Genomic DNA, 19,022 nt, shown 5'->3' on the forward strand with positions numbered 1-19,022 from the left:
TGTCTATGAAAACTTCTCAGGGGTGATTTTTCGAATTTTAAAAGGTTTCATCCATGGCAACACAAATGGCAAATAAAACATGCACAAGGGGAATATAATACCTGTATCAGTCCTGAAGATTGCCAAGCATAGAAGGGGAAACACAATCACATTTAACAGAAATACACTAAAACACCCCCCTACAATACCCCTGATTCACTGCAAACCATTTCTCGCTTTCACAGTCAGTGAAACTTCTCTAAGCTAAGTGGTATGCTATGCACCTCTGTTGCCTGCAGTCTACAAGCTGAAGAGATGTACAGCTTCTATGCTAAACACATGCTAAGACAGGACAGTACACCCACATTAGGCAAAAACACTGAGATGGATTTTACCTGACAAACAGCTGATAGGCGAGGATTGAGTGGACTGCAGACTTCCCTGAATAAGTCTACTTCTCTTGCTCTATCTTCAGCAAATACCTTAACACTGAACAAATACTTCTTTATCCATTCACACCTATTTGCTGTTATGTAAAGTCAGCCTTTAACTCTCTCACTCCCTCACCCTGCCTCTTATTGTGTTTGTGTGTGGTAACTCTAAACTCCAGGATCAGGTGTCAGTCGAGGAAGGAAGAGAGAGAAAAAAAAAACTTCGAAAAGACAAACAACTTCATCTACAGATCAATAAAGAGCGGGAAGCCATAAACAGAAAGTTATGTTAAAATATATATGTACATTGATGGGAAGTAGTATGGGAATGCCTGAAACATACAGAGAGAGCTTTCTCTGCAGAGTCGCCCATCATTAGCTTATCAGCAGCAATAAAACACTTGTTTATTTAGAAACTTGTTCTTCAAGTGTCACCAAGCTACAGTCTATAGTTTCAGCTCTGTGTTTGCACTTGTTTAATCACATAGAGGAAACATACCTCACATCTGGGCACAGGTGTGCCACAGCACAGCAGCGAATTATATATTTTTGCACTTTGTACTCTGCTTTATTTATCTTAAAGCTGTAGCAACTAATCCTTTTGCATAAGTAAATGGTAATATAAAATATGAATCTACCAGTAAATTATGCTTTAGTATTATATATAAAGCTACCCAGAAGAATATCAGCTACTTAAATTATCTACAAATGATCGTTAAAGTGATGTTTAGCTTTTTCACGTGAGGGCTAACCAGCTTGTTATGAATGGACGTGCTGAATTTTTAAAAAATGCCTGCTGCTATTTTGGTATTTATTTTTAACCCCACTTTTAATTTCCTTGTGGTTTTGCCTTTTCTCAAGTCACTGTTGTAAATAATTTAGTGTTCTTAATGACACAGTCATTTTTTGAGTTTATTTAATAGAAAATGGCCTGTATTTGTATAGCGCTTCACTTAGTCCACCCATTCACACATATGTGATGGCAAGCTACATTGGAGCCACAGCTGCCCTGGGGCGCACTGACAGAGGCGAGGCTGCCAGACACTGGCGCCACCGGGCCCTCTGACTACCACCAGTAGGCAACGGGTGAAGTGTCTTGCCCAAGGACACAACGACCGACTGTCGGAGCCGGGGCTCGAACCAGCAACCTTCTGATTACAAGACGAACTGCCAACTCTTGAGCCACGATCACCTAGAATATTGTACTCATAAATTTGTTTGTTTGTACTCATAAATATACAAACAAACAAATATACATCTTGTATTTACGTCTCCCAACAAACTCATGCGTTCTTCCTCCTCGCCTCAAGCCTAATTTCCTGAAGTGAAGTCAAGGCTCTAAAACATGAAAACTATTCCCGCTATTGTCATATTTACTTACTGTCAGCAGATCAGACATGCGACCTAAACAACAATACTTGGCTATAAGCTAACATCTTGTCAGCTAATGTTAGGCTTGAGTGTCCTAAAACTCAAACTTTCCCTCACATCGTGTGAGAGGTAATACACCAAGTCCAACAATGTTAGGAAAGTTTAGCTAACGCCGGCTAACAGCAGCTAGCAACAGCGCTTAATGACAGAAAAGTTCAGGATATCCTTAATTACTCACCTCAGTATCGCTATCACTAGAGAGAAGTGAGCTTCACTGACTCATCAACTCGTGCTGGACTCAATTCACAAAGTTTAAAGCCTCCCAAACATAATGATATGGACACCCGCTGAGGTTAACAGAATGCGGACAGCCTACACTCACTACAGATGGACAGCGGTGAAGTATTTTGTCCTACAGCAGTGATCGGTTAAAAAATAAAAATGAAAAAATTCAGTTTACTGCAAGGCAAGATTTTACACAATTTACATTTAATAAACCTTACACTGTCTCACTGCATCATCTTGTGGTACAAAGTGGTATTACACAAAAGTACAGCCTAGTCCTAGTTATGCTACAGCTGTTATCTCTTCAACAAAATATAGACATTTTGAACATAAAGTCATAATCGTTGTTTCACATTTTGCTGACAGCTTTACTTGACTTTTGAAATGTCCTAAACTTTTTCAAAGACAGAAATTTACAAGAGTGAACGATTATACAAAGCAATTGTCATACTCTTGTGCAGTGCCATGTTTCTCGTGGGTCTATGTTCCATGTCATATCACCTGCATTATCCCAATTTTAAAGTTGTTACAACCCCAATCATTAAAAAGCTGTGGCACTGTGTAAAATGTAAATAAATACAGAATGCATTGATTTGTAAATCTCACAAACCCATATTTTATCCACGAGAGAACACGCAAAACACAATACCTGGACTCTTCGACTCATCCTTGCACAAAAGGAGCAGATATCAGTCCTGCTGATGGGTTAAGGGTGTTCTATGGCCCTGTCCAGCTCTCCTAGAGTAACTGCCTGTCTCCTAGAACCTCCTCCACGCTCTTAAGAATATCCTGGGGGACACAGCAAACCTTCTGGCAGTGGTACGTATTGATGTGGCATCCTGGAGGGGTTAGACTACCTGTGGAAGCTCTGTAGGGTTCAGGTATCACCTTATGCTACCAGTAGTGACACTGACCCTAGCCAAATGCAAAACTAGTGATTAAAAAAACAGTCAGGGAAAAATGTCTCATTTTTGCCACTCTAGTGCACCTGTTGTAAATATAATTTATACCAAAGCATCAGAAACTGATTAAAAATCCCTTTCTTACTTAACTGATCAAATCAATATCTCAGAGGTTTAACTGACCTGATGCTATACTCTGATTAAAAAGTGTTCCTTTCATTTTGTATTTTTTACTTTTTGAGCAGTGTATGTACTCTTTACAGCCTAAGTCTGCTCCCATTTTGCAGATTACTTACACACCACAAGAGGGCAGCACCTACTCTTTTATCACCAGTGTCACCTCTGACTTCATGTGGGATGAGAGAAGCTCTTTTAATATTGCTAGCCAAGTGTGAAAGCTTGAAAAACATAGCCATGTTTTGCAAAGATGACTACTGTCCTTAACTAAATGCATTTATCTAAGATGACACATTGTTTCCTCAAATGGAAACACGTTGGACTTGTTTGGGTTTTTCATTCTTCTGCACTCTACACAAAGTCCCACTTAAGCCTTCCTGGAAAAAATGTGAAATATTTCAAGCATTTCATACCAGGACAAGACTAGGATTAGGATAAGAAACCTGTCTAACCACAGTTTGATACTGTGACCAATTATCTCCATATGACACCCTAACCAACATTAATGTTTTCATACTACGCCCCTGTGATAAGAAAAAATGTTTAAAATTCTGGTACCTGACATCTGATTGTACTGATTGAAATCTATGTGTTGATAAACATCTTAGGAAGCTAATATAGAGCTTTGTTTTCACTTGGTTCAAGCTCAAGGCCAAATTATAGCAAAGAAGATAAAAACACAGCACAGCATTTTCCACCTCGCCCTGCATATTCCAACTAAGACAAGGTTAAACTGTAACTGGAAAAACTGGCAACAAACTAATGAGCTATTGAAATACTACAGCTACTGAGCCTTTATACTGATGGCTATATGCAGTACATAGTTTTGTAGAGGTGTGTCAGTATTGATGAAATTCACAATCAGAGCAGGACTCCCGATGAAACTGCCAAGCTGCTTGTTATCAGGATCTCAACCCCTGATTAAAAACAATGACAACAAAACAATCTGGGAAAAGCAACATCTACTGCTGAAGGCCCATCCACATGCGACTTGTTGTTTAAAGTACAGATACTGCTGATCCTCTGAGCTACACATTCCTTCTACAGCATGGCAACATTAACTTCGGTATCAAACATAATGAGATATTTCTTAATTAACTGATTTTTCAATGTCTTGGTGAACTAAACTTTCGTGCTACCTCGGTCACTCACGGCGCTGCTGTATTGTCCTCTGTGGTTGGAGAATTCATTTTACTGCTCTTGCATCACAGACCACATTCAAATCAACAATTTCCAGCACGACTCTTTATCCTGGCATCCAAACAGAGAGTAAACAGATTCACAACAGGCACGGAAACAATCCCGTACATCCAAACAACTTCATCATCCCCTTTTTAACTGTTGCTACATTTCTAATAATGTCGCACGTGAGCACAACGAGTACAATGTTCATTATATGAGACAGACTGATGAAGGGTCAGCTTGAGCTGCATAGGTGTTTCTCACTTACGTTGTGTGATTACACCTCTTCTCATGGTGTATTCCCGCTTGTGCTCATTTGACAGGTTCCTGCCTCTCCTGCTGGCTATTTTTCACCTGTTTGGGTGGGACAATTTACATAACTATAGCTATATATCATCACATAACTAGGCTTTTTAAGCTCCAGGCAGTTCCAGGTAACTAATGATTCAATTATTACTGAGAACACACATGTGGATGTGCAGGGCCTTTTGTTTTTAAATTTGTATTAATACATTTCAAAGAGGCTGCAAAAAGGTTAGCACGCCCTACACAGTTTTCATTTACACCCATTCTGTGTGCCGGATTTGATCGTGCTTGTAATGCAATTATGTACTTTGGCAGTTTCATTTGTATTGTGTACAGCCTGTGGGGGGAGGCACAAATAATTACTCTTGATTACCTGGGAGTTATTTTGAAACAAGTCTGATTTAATTTATATTCCACTGCTATACAAGTGCGCATCTAACAGACAAGATTAGCAATGCCCTCCCTGATCACATACATATACATTCACTGACTATTTATTAGGTACACCTGTTAAACTGTTTGGTAGTGCAAATATTTAGTCAGCCAATCCCACAGCAGCGACTCAATGCATTTAGGCACGTTGACATGGGGCAGACGAGCTGCTGAAGTTCAAACTGAGCATCACAGTGGGGATAACAGATGATTTAAATGGCTTTGATTGTGTCGGATGAGTTAGTCTGAGTATTTCATGATGAAAATTCCTCATTGATACCAGAGAGGTGAGGAGGGAAAGGTCAGGCTGCTTCAAATAACCAGTGGTTACAATCAAAGTATTCAGAAGAGCATCTTCTGAACACACAACATTTTGAACCTTGAAACAGATGGACAACAGCAGCAGAAGACCACACCGGGTGCCTCTCCTGTTCGATGAGTCTTGAAATCCGCAGCAACAATCAGATAGTTGGGTCAGAATTTGGCATAAACAACATTAAAGCGTGGATCCATCCTGAGTTGTATCACCGCTTCAGTGTGCTGCTGGTGGTGTATTAGTGTGCCTGAGTATTGTTGCTTTATGACCACAGTGTAACCAGTTTCTGATGCCTACTGTCACTAAGCTCATATTGTACTTTCACAGTGCTTCCACCTCAGTCCAGTAGAGGACCTTTGGGATGTGGTGGAATGGGAGCAGGCACTGTGTCATGCTACCATGTCAATATGGATCAAAATCTCTGAAGAATGTTTTCAGAACACTGTTGCATCTTTGCTATGAAGAAATAAGGCAGTTCTGAAGGCAATTCTAAGGGTTTACAACCTAATAAAGTGCCCAGCTCTAATAAAGTATCATTACCATAGTTTCGTAAAAAACGGGTAGTAACACTAAAGGCCATATTATAATAATACTACACTCTGATCAGGGTAATTCTGTCTGTGAACTGCAGCTAATTTTAGCTAGCCTACACATTTCACTAACAATATTTCCTGCTGTAATAACCACAAAACACTGGATTCCTAAATACTGCAGGCTACCTGCTTTGCTTGCGCAGTCATGCATATCCTTAATCACTGTCAAGCCAAATAAAGCTAATTTGAATTAGATGGAAGAACCTACAAGATAACGACGACAGCCGCGGTGTCAGCAGTATCTCACTTTTAACTCAAATCCACCGCTACTGCTACTTTTAATTAACTTTCAGCACGCGCGCTTGTGAGTATTTATACGAGGGTTTCCCCGCAGGAGTGCACGTGCGTCCACAAAGCGAGAGAACACGGCTCGCGTTCGGCTTTTCAGTTTTTAGCCCTGCAGTGAACCGAGAGAGAGAGAGAGAGAGAGAGAGAGAGTGAGGGAGAGGGAGAGAGAGAGAGAGAGGGGAGAGAGAGCGATACTCCGTGGTTGCTTCCGGCTTCAAGCACTCAGACAAACAGCGCTTTACTACGAGCAGCGAGCAACACATGACAACAGAAACCTCACCAGAAAGTGCTTATCCTGAGAGCAAAGCCGTGACGGGAATTCAACTGGACCGACTCTGAAATGCTTTAGTCTTCTTCACCAACAACCAGATGCTCACAGAAGAAAAGGACATTTAAAGTTTTTTTCTTCTGTTGAAGAGGGTTTTTTTAATTTGTTTTTTTGGTGAAAAGGCGTTTGCGTCGAAGTTGGTTCATGGAAAAAAAGTCAAACCGCACGAGACAGGAGTAGAGACTGGTGCTGCCTTTGTGCGTTTGCTGTTGCGATTGTCACACTCAGAGACAGCGAAGACTCATCATCGAGATATTGCTGCTGGAGATGACCGTAATATCACAGACTGATTAAAGCGTCCCGCAGCAGCTTTGGAGAGGACGGGGCTGAGGTAAGATAACACCGGCATGACCTCCATCACAGCAGCACCGTGACTGGATGTAGCTTTATTACAGTTTAATACCAGCACCTCGGTACGGAGAGGTAGCATCCTCTTTGGTGGGCTGAGAGGCCAAGCCAACGTGGGGAAGCTTTCTTCTTTCTTTGCCCTTATTTTGTGTTTTATGCAGCGGCGTCGTGCAGGCTAAAGTTGAGTTTTCAAACCTGGAGTTTTAGAACATTTTGTGGGAGCTGAATCCAGAAATGGACCCAATTATCAAAGCTGAATCATTGCAAATACCTTATCTAATCGCTTTGGACTAGCCTTCAATGACTGCAAGAGGTAACCATTCATGGAAAACTGAAATACAGCCACTGACTTTAAAAGTGGTTAAAGTCATTTTTTAAATAGACAAAATTCTAAAGTCTTTATATACACATTTCTGTGCCTTACATAGGCCACCCTTTAAATGTCATTAACTTTTGCTTCTAAAATAAATCTAGAGCAGACAGATTAAAAAATAAATAAATTCCCTTATATAAATAATTTTATCAATTTGTACGCAGATCCATAATTTGAGCGGCTATATAACCCAATAGTTTGTATAATAGTAGATATTACGAGATAAATAATAGCATTAGATTATACAGTTTATTTCATTACTGATTAATCTGTCTGCCTTCCCTTGAATATTTGCTTGGTGTAAATAAATGATTGTTTTGTCCCACCCAAGAGTCCAAAATCCCACATATTCCCTTATCTTTAATGTGTAACAGTAAAATAGCAAATCAGCATACTGGAGAAGCTGGTAGCAAAAGTTACATTTTAAGAAATACCTCATTTTTAGAACAATTGCTGATCACTGGAGCTCAGTTTATTTATAATTTGTCTGACTCAAGCCCTTTGAAAATGAGATACTGAGCTCTGCGTGTTCCATCTGCTAGGAGTGTGTGATATGGACACTCTCATCTATCGTTATATGTGCAGTTTTATTTAGAAAACCCATCTATCTGTTGATGTATTGTAAAGAGAAGCTGCTTATGTACTGCTTAATCCTTTTAAACCAGTCACATAAACATTCAAAGTTACTATAAACTGTAGAAGTGTAACATTGCCCAGAATATCCTAATACCCAAAGAGAGGTTTTAAAAGGGTAAACACTGCAAAGCTCACAAAGAAACAGATGTCACTGTAATATATCATCTTTTTACCTTTGTTAAACCCATCCTGATAATATCTGCTTGTAAATTCCAAGGAGTGTTCATCGTCATCATCATCATGTTCCACACTTTTTTTCCCTTCAGCTGCCTTTTTATTAGTGTATTGCATGTAGGTTTATTGCCCACTTGTGTAGGCAAGCGGACAGTTTGAATGCTCGCGCAGTCCCACTCAGTGTGTGTGTGTGAGATATTAGGCTGTGCTAAAGCACTGACAACACTCTGAAGTGGTTTAAGTGTGGTAATGCGAGTGTATTGACAACAGGGTTTGTTTAAAGAAATAAAGTATGTTGTAGTGTAGCTGTCAAATTCATTTCTCTTCTGTTGAATGTTGTCTTTCAGGAAATGCCCTGCCCCTTTTTTTAGGCCATTGTGGCACAATGGATGCATTTTGCTTTATATATGATCTGACTCATCTCATTTGAAGCACCTTGATCCACTTTATGAAGCGGTCAGTCAGTTGTTTAAGACTTTTTAATTTCTCTTTTAGTAACAGTCTAAATTTAAATGGTCCGAGTGGGGCAACAAACCCCACGAAGCTAAATATTCAAAACATTTTGAGTTGTCCTGAGATGGAGATAGATTTTTGGGTTTCAGCTACACATCTGCAAGTGTGAAAATAGTTTCTGGTGCCCAGTGCCTTTTCATTACTCACTCCGAGCTGTTTCATGGAAAGTAAATCCCCTACTTCTGCATGAGAGGTTCAGAAAAGACAACCAAAATAGCCTGTGAGGACCTCTCTTTCCCCCCTTTCTCTTCCTTCTTTTATCAATCCTGCACTGTCTCCGTGTCTCCCTCTCAGACTTCCCTCATCCCCTGTGGGCCTTTGTGTTGCTTCCACTAAGACTAAAGCACAGACAAGTGATTAAACAGTGTGAAAAAGTAGGAGTGGTGGTTTTTGTGAAGTACTCGAGAGGCGAGACATTCAGATTGTTTTCTGCCTCTATCTAACTGCGTCACAACCCAACGAGGAAATCCCATCTTTACCCCCTGGTTCATAAACTGCTGTCTAACTTACCAGGAATCAAAACTCATGCCAAGGCAGTTTTTGGCAAGGTGGCGAGGACAAGAATCCTGTTATGCTTGGGAGAAGCCAACTTGACTGAAAAGATTTGAAAAGCTCTAGATTGTTAGAGATACAGGCTTCAGCTGGGTGTTCTTACCTGCAAACTAGTTGTTTGGTGTGAAAAATATACAGTGTGTTTCTGTCTCTTTTAAGCTATGTTACCTGGGCTGACCACATTCCATTTCACTGTTGCTAAAATATCTTGCTCAGCTGCAGAAGGAAAAACACTTAATATCTACACTCATTTATCAGTCTCGCTTGAAGCTGAGCATTTGAAATTTAAAGTATGATGTTGAATAAAATTGAAACAAAGTAGGAGCCACTGAGAAATTAGACGTGTTTGAAAGCGCTGCGCAGTTGACCACTCCAAATCAAACACTTCTGTTGCACAGTATTTGCATGGCTTTTTTTCCACTGCGGGACATGGAACTACAAGCTGTTATGCAGCTTAACTGCATGCATTGAGGTGTATGTGACTGAAACAATAGATTATATAATAGAAAGCCTATTCTGTTCTTGAGTTCAAGGTTAACTGTGAGTTAATATATGCTAAGTCAGTATACTTAGTTGGCTTTGTAAGATGATTTTTACATTAGAAATAAAATAAAGAATTTGTATACAAATCTAACATTTATTTTTTATGCAAAAAATTAATCAAAATAAACCAGAAGATACACAGTTTCTGCAATATTGTAATGTTTTTATTATTTTTTGAATTTGGCCAATCAGAGTGCAGGACCAAAAACCAATACCACTGCAAAAAGAGAAGTACTAATCGGTGACAGCACATTTCTGTGTGTCACATCATGATAATGGGATTTAAATAGGCTGAGAAGAATCAGCAGTAGAATATTGATTTATTTACAATAACATGTTTCTAACAGTTAGTTTAAAATAATATGATTCTTTATAAATCATTTTAAAAAGAAGAGGAACTGAACTCTGGAACACCTTTAATTCATTACTGTCAGGTAATAAGGGGACTATGCACAAGTGTTTTGGATTGTAACACTGACACCATCATTTTAACTATAATTTCTCACTCTCCCACGTTGGCTGGTTTATATGTCTCCTCAGTTCAGCAATTTTTCTGCAGGCCTCTCCCCTGAAGGAATGTCATGTCATGTTTAGACTGCAGCTCATTTCTCAAATAAGTGTAAGTGCTGCAGCACCGAGAAGAGCAAAACAATAGTGAGAGATTGATTGGGAGGAATTTTGGCAGTTGTGGCACCGGTCCTTTTATAACAAAGTTGTATACGGTAGCACGAAAACCTGGTGTAAAAAAGATCAGTGCCCTGATGGATGAGCTGTGAACTCTGGAATAAATTGGCTTTTCAAATTTTGAAATGAGCACCATAAAAATCTCTGCATTTTTGTAACATTGACAGCCAAAACTGCAAATTTTATCCAGTGACTGAAATGTTTTATCTTGCAGCATTTATCCTTCATTTATCTGCTTCACTTTCTCTCTGTTTTATGCTTTTTGTCCATCACACAGTTACTAATGGAAAATCGGAGGCCCAGTGTTTGAAAGGGACTTTTATGTACAAAGGATTATGTTAAAGACTGTTTGTTATTTTGATATTTAGTCATAACAGGGCTTTGACATACTAAAACAAACTTCTCTTGACTTTTTTTTAGCGCTGGGTACAGATTTTTCTGTGATTATATGCAGAGGAACCACTGAAAGCTGATCTCCAGACCTCCCTGTAGCTACAGGGGAGCTTGTCAGATGTGTACCCAGCACTCAAAGCCCCTGGCTTGGCCGCGGGGATGGCAGCCTCTGCCCTGAACCTAAACGGAGTCATGAACAGGTATGGGATTTCTCAAAAGTCTCATTTGCTTTTAACAGTTGAGAGAATACACAGATTTCCCAGAACGTTTTCGCATGGGAATTGTATACTTTAAACATATTTAGCTGCTGATGTAGCCGTTAAACCAGACCAACAGGATTTCTTTTTTTGTTTGTACTCCATTAGAGAGCAATTAATAACTTTAAGGGACACATACTTAATGGGCATGCTGTCAGTGAATGTCCTCTTTATTTCAAGTCTAGGTTTCACTGATGTGTCCTATTTAGTCACTAATATAATTACAACCTATTGAAGCACATTAACCTAAAAATAAACTCTCTCTTATCGTCTCTCCACATCACATCTCCACAGTGGTAATCAGTTTCACACCCAGCCAGGCTCCTCTAGTGCCAGCTCTCGAGCCCGAATCACACCAGCTGCCCGACCTGTGCTGCCAGTTCCAGATCGGAGCACCTACTGCCAGTTACTGGGAGGAGGTCTCTACAGCCCAACGAGTCCACAGGTAGCCTGTTCATCACATCCACCAAAATCTGAAGAGACTGTTCATGTATTTTCCAGCTTTTTCTAGTAGATTATTGTCTAGACAAAAGCACTAGAGCAACAGTAAAACACCTTGAAAGCTTATGCCAGTAAGATAGATAATAGTGGTATGCAACTGAGATTAATTTAATTAGCTCACTGAAACTACACTAGGTTTTACCTTGATGCTACAATTTCCACTTGTTGTAGTTCAGTATGGGAATGCGAAATAGAAACTGCTTAGATTATTTATATTTTATATATTGTACAGCTCATATTGTTTTACATTTCCTGTTAGTAAATCCCATGTTGTTTTATTTTGTATTTTTTCCTTTTAGACAAGCCCTCGTGGCTTGGGTCAAACCTTTATCTTCCCATCTTCACCCTTGCGCTCGCCTAGCCCCACACCTCGCGCTCGCTCCCCCTCGCCGCGAAGCCCGGAGCTCCTAGGAGTCAATGTGGGCCAGCGAGTCCGACGCCTGAGCTCGCCTGGCGGTGAAGATAGAGGGGACGAAGACGGCCACGAGGAGAGGGGACGAGAGACGGGAGGAGGAGAGAAGCGAGAAGAGAGGAGACGCCAAGCGCAGCTGCTGCAGATTCACAGAGAGCTGCAGAACGTTGAGGTGATCAGACCTGTGCTTTTCAATTATGTCCATCCTCATTCTCAGCATGTTTTATCAGCTTTTTAGAAATACTTGCTACATCTACCACCATTTCTGTCTGCATCCAAAAAATGCAGTTATGCAACAAAGCAATTAAATAAAAAATAGAAGGATTTCCTGGTTTAATTTGATTTGCTGGGGCAGTCACGTCAATGCCACCATAGCTACTCTTACACAGCTGTAGGTGATGAGGGTGAAAAGTAAAAGGTAGGCCACATGCATTTTCAGCTGTTTCTTCCTTGTGTTTTTATGTATATAGAAAAGCTGTCTGCATGTCATTCAATAAAACAGTTACAGGATTTTTCATCAGGTCTTCCTGAAAACAGAAGTTGCAAAACTTAGTGGGATTTACTAAAACAAATACAGCTTTTATGTAATATAATCCACTTCCATTTAAGACTTTTAATGGTTTTCATCATGCATAAACTATTAAAGAAAATAGGCACTCTATAATATGTTGAAGCTTGTGAGTTTACGCAACTTGGCTTCTTTAGAGGTTGCTGTGCACTGATTAAACAAAAGAGGGACCAGAATTAGATTTCTTTCAGTTTGATTTCAATACAAATTTAACAAAAGTACTTTTGTTGGTTTAAATTCATCCTGACATTTATGCTCCCTCACCCTCTTTCTCCTTATTCTTACTGAGGGGAATGCCAACATACTTTAGAACTGACTGTGAAACTGCAGACAGTCACACACTGAAGTTGTAGCGTGCCAGTGGCCCATTTTTCAAGTACTCTGTTTAATGCCAGGCGATGGAAAATTTGAGCGCCGTGGGCCATTCCTGCTGTGTTTTCTTAATATTGGTGTTTTTTGTTATGATATTTTTTCAATTACTTCTTCTCTGTTTATTTTTCTGACATTTTCCAAAGCTCTGCTACACCTGTGAAATCCTAAACTATTTAAACCAAATATTGAAAACACAAATATGCATCAAAGCATAATTCTCTGCAGTAAGACCAAGACAATCAAACCGTAGTTTCAATGTTCTCTCTGTGCAGGTGAGGGGAAAAGTTGGCATTTTTGAGGCCCACATTTCCGGGATCCGTGCCCAGGTACTTAATAGTGAGCTCCAGCGCAGCCCTCGGTCTCCCAGACGAGTGACTCAACAAACTCCTTCTGATCCTGGCAAAGGAAACACAGCTCTGGATCACCTAATGACTCACCCACAAGAAATTAAAGCCCCCTCTGTTGTCCAAAATGGGAGAGAAAGGGATGAAGAAACAAAGGAAGGAGAAAGAAGCGAAGAAGGAAAGAGTGATGGTGAGAGGGACAGCAGCAGCACTAAATCAAATACAGACAACAAGACACTGATTAAACAAAATGACTGCCTTTCAGAAACATTAAAGCAAACTCCCTGTTTAGATGGACTGTTTGATAAAGGTTTTCTTGAGACATTTGATAAAGATCGAATGACAGACACAGAGAAAAAAGAGGGAGAAGTACTGAGGGACATGGAAACAGAGAGCAAGCAACTGTTCGGAGATGAAAGAGATCTGATGGATCAGAAAGAGGACCTGTTGTGTACTAAAATGCTGCTCCAGCCAGAAGGACACACGTTGGAGGTTAATCCTGAAATGTCCCAGGCACAAAGCAGCGAGAGCACCCCTTGTTTGCTCGACATGACCGAGCACACCTCAAACCACTCTTCCATCCCTGCCGTCATAGTAACTGACCACGGTTTGGAAAACCAGCCTCAAACTTCTGAAGGCTCCTGCTCAGACCAGGGGCGAAGCTGCTCGCCTAGCCCCAGTTCTAGCCCCGTGCCAAACTCCACTCGTTCTCTCAGGAAGCTGTCATCGTCCTCTGCCTCCTCAGCTGGTTTCTCCTCTTCGTGGGAGGAGTCGGAGGAGGATATTTCCAGTGATACAGAGAAAGGAGAACAGCTTCTCAACCCTGCATTCCTCAGTTCTCAGCAGAAAGCAGTAAGTGGATTCAAAATCTGAGATTTGAGCTTGTTTGTCACTGTATCTACAGCCTGCTGGCTATTCAGTGGACCTGATTTAATTGGAAACTTCTAATAAGATTGTCGCATGAAATGCACACAGGAAATGTCAGGGATGGGTTCTTCTTGAAAGCTAGGGAACAGATAATAATGTTCTCCCTCTCAAAGAACCAACATACTTACAGCCATATCACAATTAATACAAGTGGCGCCATCATTTTAATGACTTTCCAACCATTCAGAGGCTCGCTGGTTTTGGTCATTTGAAGCATGCTTCAAAGAGCTTGAGTTTCCTAGCTAATGCATCATAATGGAACAAACATCTTGAGCGCTACAATTGAAGTGTGATCTGTGAACTGAAGGTCTGACCACGGAGATTGTCCATTCATGTAGCACTGCATACAGAAGCTGTATGCACAAAAGGAAACCAAAAGACTTGCCTGGCATGTTGTAAGATGGTGTTGTAAGTTTTATGGAAGTTGTGTTGTTGACCTCACAGTGGAGTATGATCTTAACTAGCTCATAACCACAGCATTCTTTCATGTCAGGGTCTCACAACCATTCCCGTTGGATGAGCTAAGCTGGAAAGTTTGCACTTTTCTCAACAACTATATATAGCTGTATCAGTAAGTGACGATGACAAAAAATGCAAAACTTACTGATGAGGAGGAAAGGATACTGTAGGATGTAGGATTATGAACTGTTGACTGACAAACTGGTGGTGTAGTTGTAGCATGCCAAACTTTGTTGAGAAAATGTAGGAAAAATGTAGTATCCCCCCGCCCTCGGTTTCTTACTTTTGTTGAGAGTAAATGGTTTGCAATGGCGCTAACTCTGCACACCTTTCTTTTAACAGATTGTCTTTGAACTTTTGAGCTTTTGAAATTAAGCTGCTGTTAAGCGTCATGTGTTTGGGGTTGGCGCCGCTTTGGCTTTAGGCTAATTAAAACTTGTTCAGCAACAATTATTGTGGTCAGAGTCGACAATTTCTGATTAGCTCCATTGTTGCTTTCTTCTCTTCACCCTGTTTCTGCTTGCCCCCTCACACACACATGAAACACACACACTGTAATAGACGAGAAACTATGAAAGAAACTGGCACAGTCATTAAGGATTGCAGAATGAGAACAAAGACTCGTAGTTTGCTGACAAGTTCAAACTAATTAGGTAAATAACTATAAATAAAAGAAATAACTATTTTGTCCCTTTTTGGCTTCTTGCAGGGGAGCAGAGATTTTTTTAAATCACGTTAAGCACTGAATTTTAAGTTGTGTGAATAATATGAACATTTCATTAAAAAATTTTGAAAATAATGGAAAAGCTAAAGTTTTGTAACATTTTTGATAAATGACTGTCACTAATAAAATAATGAGACTGTATCAACAAAGATAATCTCAAAATATTTTTAAGCCATCCCAGGAGTAGCACTGTGGTAATGCTGGGTGTATCTATTGGTCTGCTTTTTTTGTTGTTTTTGTTGTTTTGTTTTGGGGTTTGTTTTTTTTTTCAGATCAAGCATCAAGCTGGTTGTTGTGAAATTTTTTCAGATTTGAGACTTTAGTAAAATAAATACAGTCCTTTGTATGAATGGAAACACTGTAAGCATACTACTTTTTTAATATTAGCATGTGAGCATCTCCTCCACCATGTAGTTTCCTTTTCCTTCTTTTTTAATGGAAGTCCAACAGGTTACGAAACACTAAACCTGCTGATGTGATGTTGTAGCTTATCTTTTCCTGGAAGGAGTTTGTTTCTGCGAGACTCTCTAATGGCAACTGTCCTGAAAAATGATGCTTATCAGTGTGCTTTTTCCCCAAATCTTTTTACAAGCCTGTAGTAAACAATCACTGTGTACACCGATCATAATCGGCTCCCACCGAATGATGCAATCACTACATTCACAATACAGTAACAGAAAAAATGGCACATTGGATCAGCGTTAGTCATCAAAAGAAGAAAACATCATCATTGCTGACTGTGCATTTGGCTTCGCCCAAAGGCAACTTTATAACTCGGGTGTTGCAGTGCAATTAAAATATGCCTATATGAAAGCAAAGGGGCCCGTGAGTGCGACCTTAAACCAGAAGCCTCTCATTGTATGGCTCATTTTGTGCACCTCAATGTGCCTGTGCATGTTGCCCTGTGCTTCTGTATCAATTGGCCTGTGCTCGCTGCCTGAGTAATTTTTTGACATTCACGATAACAAAGCTATCTCTGTGCCCCAACCTGTGTCTGTGTGTGTGTGTGTGGGGGGGGATCAAAATGAGGGAAAGCTGGAGAAGTTGCTAGTCACACACACTTAGGCTTTTCCTGCACTTGGATGCAGTTCAGAGAGGAGGCTGAGGCCTGATTGGGTATGTAGTGTGTGTGTAGGTGGGTGGGCGGATGTGTTTTTATTTGTAGCCAGCAAAGGTTCACAAGGCCATCTCACTTCTGCTTTGAAACACGACTTAACGAAGGATTGTATAACTGCTTTTAATGTTTCTTACACAGTGTGCCAGTCCCAGAGCTGGCTCTTGTTTAGCACTTAATAAGTGCTAAAAAATCGGTTTCTGGCTTTCAGAAAGAAGTGCTTATATTAAAAACAGCAACAGAAAAACTACTGAAATATTCAGTGTATAGCCATATTACCGCATGAAATCAATGAGATGGTAGATTGACCAAAGATTTTTCACTTGCAAATGCGTTCTTTTTTTCTTGCATATTTAACGAATGACCCCACCCGAAACCAATATCCTAGCTCTCACCAGCCGACTCGCATTACAAACGATTTGTTTAAGTGATCTTGGCTTGTGGATTTGAATATTGTTTGTATTGCTCTTTGCATATTTCCGGTCATTGTTTTTGGTTTTATCCAGGCAGAGAAAGCGACAGAAGCTCTTCATGGCGCAGATATGTCAAACGTGTGGGTTATTCATGTTTTTGTCACAGTTCCTGATCCGTACAGTTTTAAGGAAACCTGGTGAGTCTGTGCAAGAGGCAAACGTGCAGAAACACATAAAGCATGCTCGCTTGTGTGGGAGGTATGTAGGAGAGAGGAGAGGGAGAGAGAGAAGAGGAGTGATACTGTGAGAATAAGAAAGAACGAAAAACAAAGTGAGCTCGACAGTAAAACTGGCAGAGAGACAGAGCAGAAAAAAAGGGCACGACAGGAAAAGTTGTACAAAGTGTACTGCATATTAGCCATGTTGTTTTCAGCTGGCTTTACAGGGAAAATCGTTTTTAGCCTTCTTCTAATGGCAGCTTGGCGCAGGGATACACATTGTGTGGCATTTTCCAAAGGAAACGACACTGCACGGATATTGTTTGGGGATATTATTAATAAAGGATTTGAAACCCTAATAGGAAATTCATAGATTCAGAGTTAAATGTAGCACCAGCACTGCTAGATCTACAAAAAGAGATTTTTTTAAATGATAAAATTTCATGCATGCTTTTTAAAAATGAAAGTTTGTGTGTGACACAAATGTGCTCCCCTTGAATAGATTAACCCCAGATAAAGTTTATGCTCTGTATTCAAATGTAGCTGCATTTGTATTCTTCACCACTGAATTCACCTTTGTTTTCATTAATACGTGCTTCTGCTGTTAGCTTTTGGATTATATGAAGTCAGTTCACGCTTAACTGGTAGGGGTTGGAATCTGAACAGAGCCATATATAGACACTGTTTGGCTGATCTTTTCACTGGTGGGCATCTTTCCAAGGTTAGAAGACACACACTGCAGGCGCTGCCAGCGTTGCCATAGCTTTACTTAACTTCTCACAAAAGGACACCTGCCATAGATTGGCATCAGCACCTTTTTTCTTTCTGTAAGATTTCAGTTGAGCTCTGTGGAATAAAAAATTAAGCCACCAGTGACTTACTTCGGGTGACAGTCAGTCGTTTGCTTCTCTTTAAAAATCCACATGAGAGTAGTTTAAACCTAAACAGATCTTGATAGACTTGCATGTAAGTGAAAACTAACTAGTTTGGTTAAATAGTGTTAAACTGAAATTGTGTGCATCAGTAAGAATCATGGCATCGATTTAGACGCCGGTTCAAATGATCCTAATGATCGATTTAATGAAAATATGAACTTGATATTACAACAGCTACAGAAAAGTAAAACCCTGCTATTTTGGTCAGGGTAAAAGTTAAATATTTCCATTGTTTATTAATCATTAAACATTTTGAATGTTCCTGCGCCTAAAAGTTAAGATTTTCGGCCATCTTTGATATCACAACAAAAATTTAAAAAATACTGTTTGGCTGTTTGGAGTGTAATTTCACTCTTTTGTTTTTCTTTTCTTACATGGAAAGCAGCTTCATTGTTAGTGGCAGGCCTAAAAACTTTTACCAGTCCACAGCTTTAAATTGCCGGTTATTCTGAGAGTAAGATGGCAGATAAACTATGCAGCATGTTTCCGTGTTTACTGTTACTGTGAAGTTTTAAAGTTTGGGCGTCTTTTGTTTTTCACAGCTCTATTTAAATTTGCAAAATTACCTTTGACACACACAAATGTTTTCATTTTTTTTCTCCCCATTTTTTAATAAAATAGGAGCTTGAGTTTTGTTAAAGCTGTAGAGAACACTCCAGCCTCAGCTTCTGTAAAGCCTGATGTAAGACACTAAAGTTAAGTGGAGCAGAAGCTACAGCGGAACGGAAGTGGGGCAGGACTTATGAAAGTCACACTTTAAATGATGCAGACAGTGTGTTGTCACTCATGGTGCGTATTTACTCTCTGTAAAGCTCTGACTGCATCATATTTTTTACCACAGTCCTCATTTGCTGAAAAGGTGTAGCAATTAAACAGATCAATATGCAAACAAACATGTCTTTTTGAATGAAGACTACGCCCATGCTGCTGTATCTGTAAACTGTTAAACACACACACAGATACAGCTACACA

At 40.0% G+C, this 19,022-nt stretch overlaps 1 protein-coding gene across 2 annotated transcripts in view; it reads left to right on the forward strand.

Annotated features, from left to right (window-relative positions):
* Window positions 1-19,022, forward strand: part of itpkb (inositol-trisphosphate 3-kinase B) — a 41,524-nt gene that overhangs the window by 5,083 nt on the left and 17,419 nt on the right. Inside the window, exons 1-5 of one of the 2 annotated variants that reach the window (XM_086263683.1) lie at window positions 6,425-6,921; window positions 10,834-11,006; window positions 11,358-11,508; window positions 11,864-12,148; window positions 13,189-14,112. In XM_086263683.1, the coding sequence (XP_086119809.1) occupies window positions 10,966-11,006; window positions 11,358-11,508; window positions 11,864-12,148; window positions 13,189-14,112 (1,401 nt within the window). In that variant the 5' untranslated portion in view covers window positions 6,425-6,921; window positions 10,834-10,965. Of the gene's footprint in view, window positions 1-6,424; window positions 6,922-10,833; window positions 11,007-11,357; window positions 11,509-11,863; window positions 12,149-13,188; window positions 14,113-19,022 lie in introns of those variants that run through there. The other variant, XM_086263684.1, reaches the window with a different exon arrangement.

This window comes from Aulonocara sp. 'chitande type north' Nkhata Bay, linkage group LG15 (genome assembly GCF_057382095.1).
Source record: "Aulonocara sp. 'chitande type north' Nkhata Bay isolate Kocher_YH1m ecotype deep benthic linkage group LG15, A_spYH_male_GT1.1, whole genome shotgun sequence".
Lineage (NCBI taxonomy): Eukaryota > Metazoa > Chordata > Actinopteri > Cichliformes > Cichlidae > Aulonocara > Aulonocara sp. 'chitande type north' Nkhata Bay.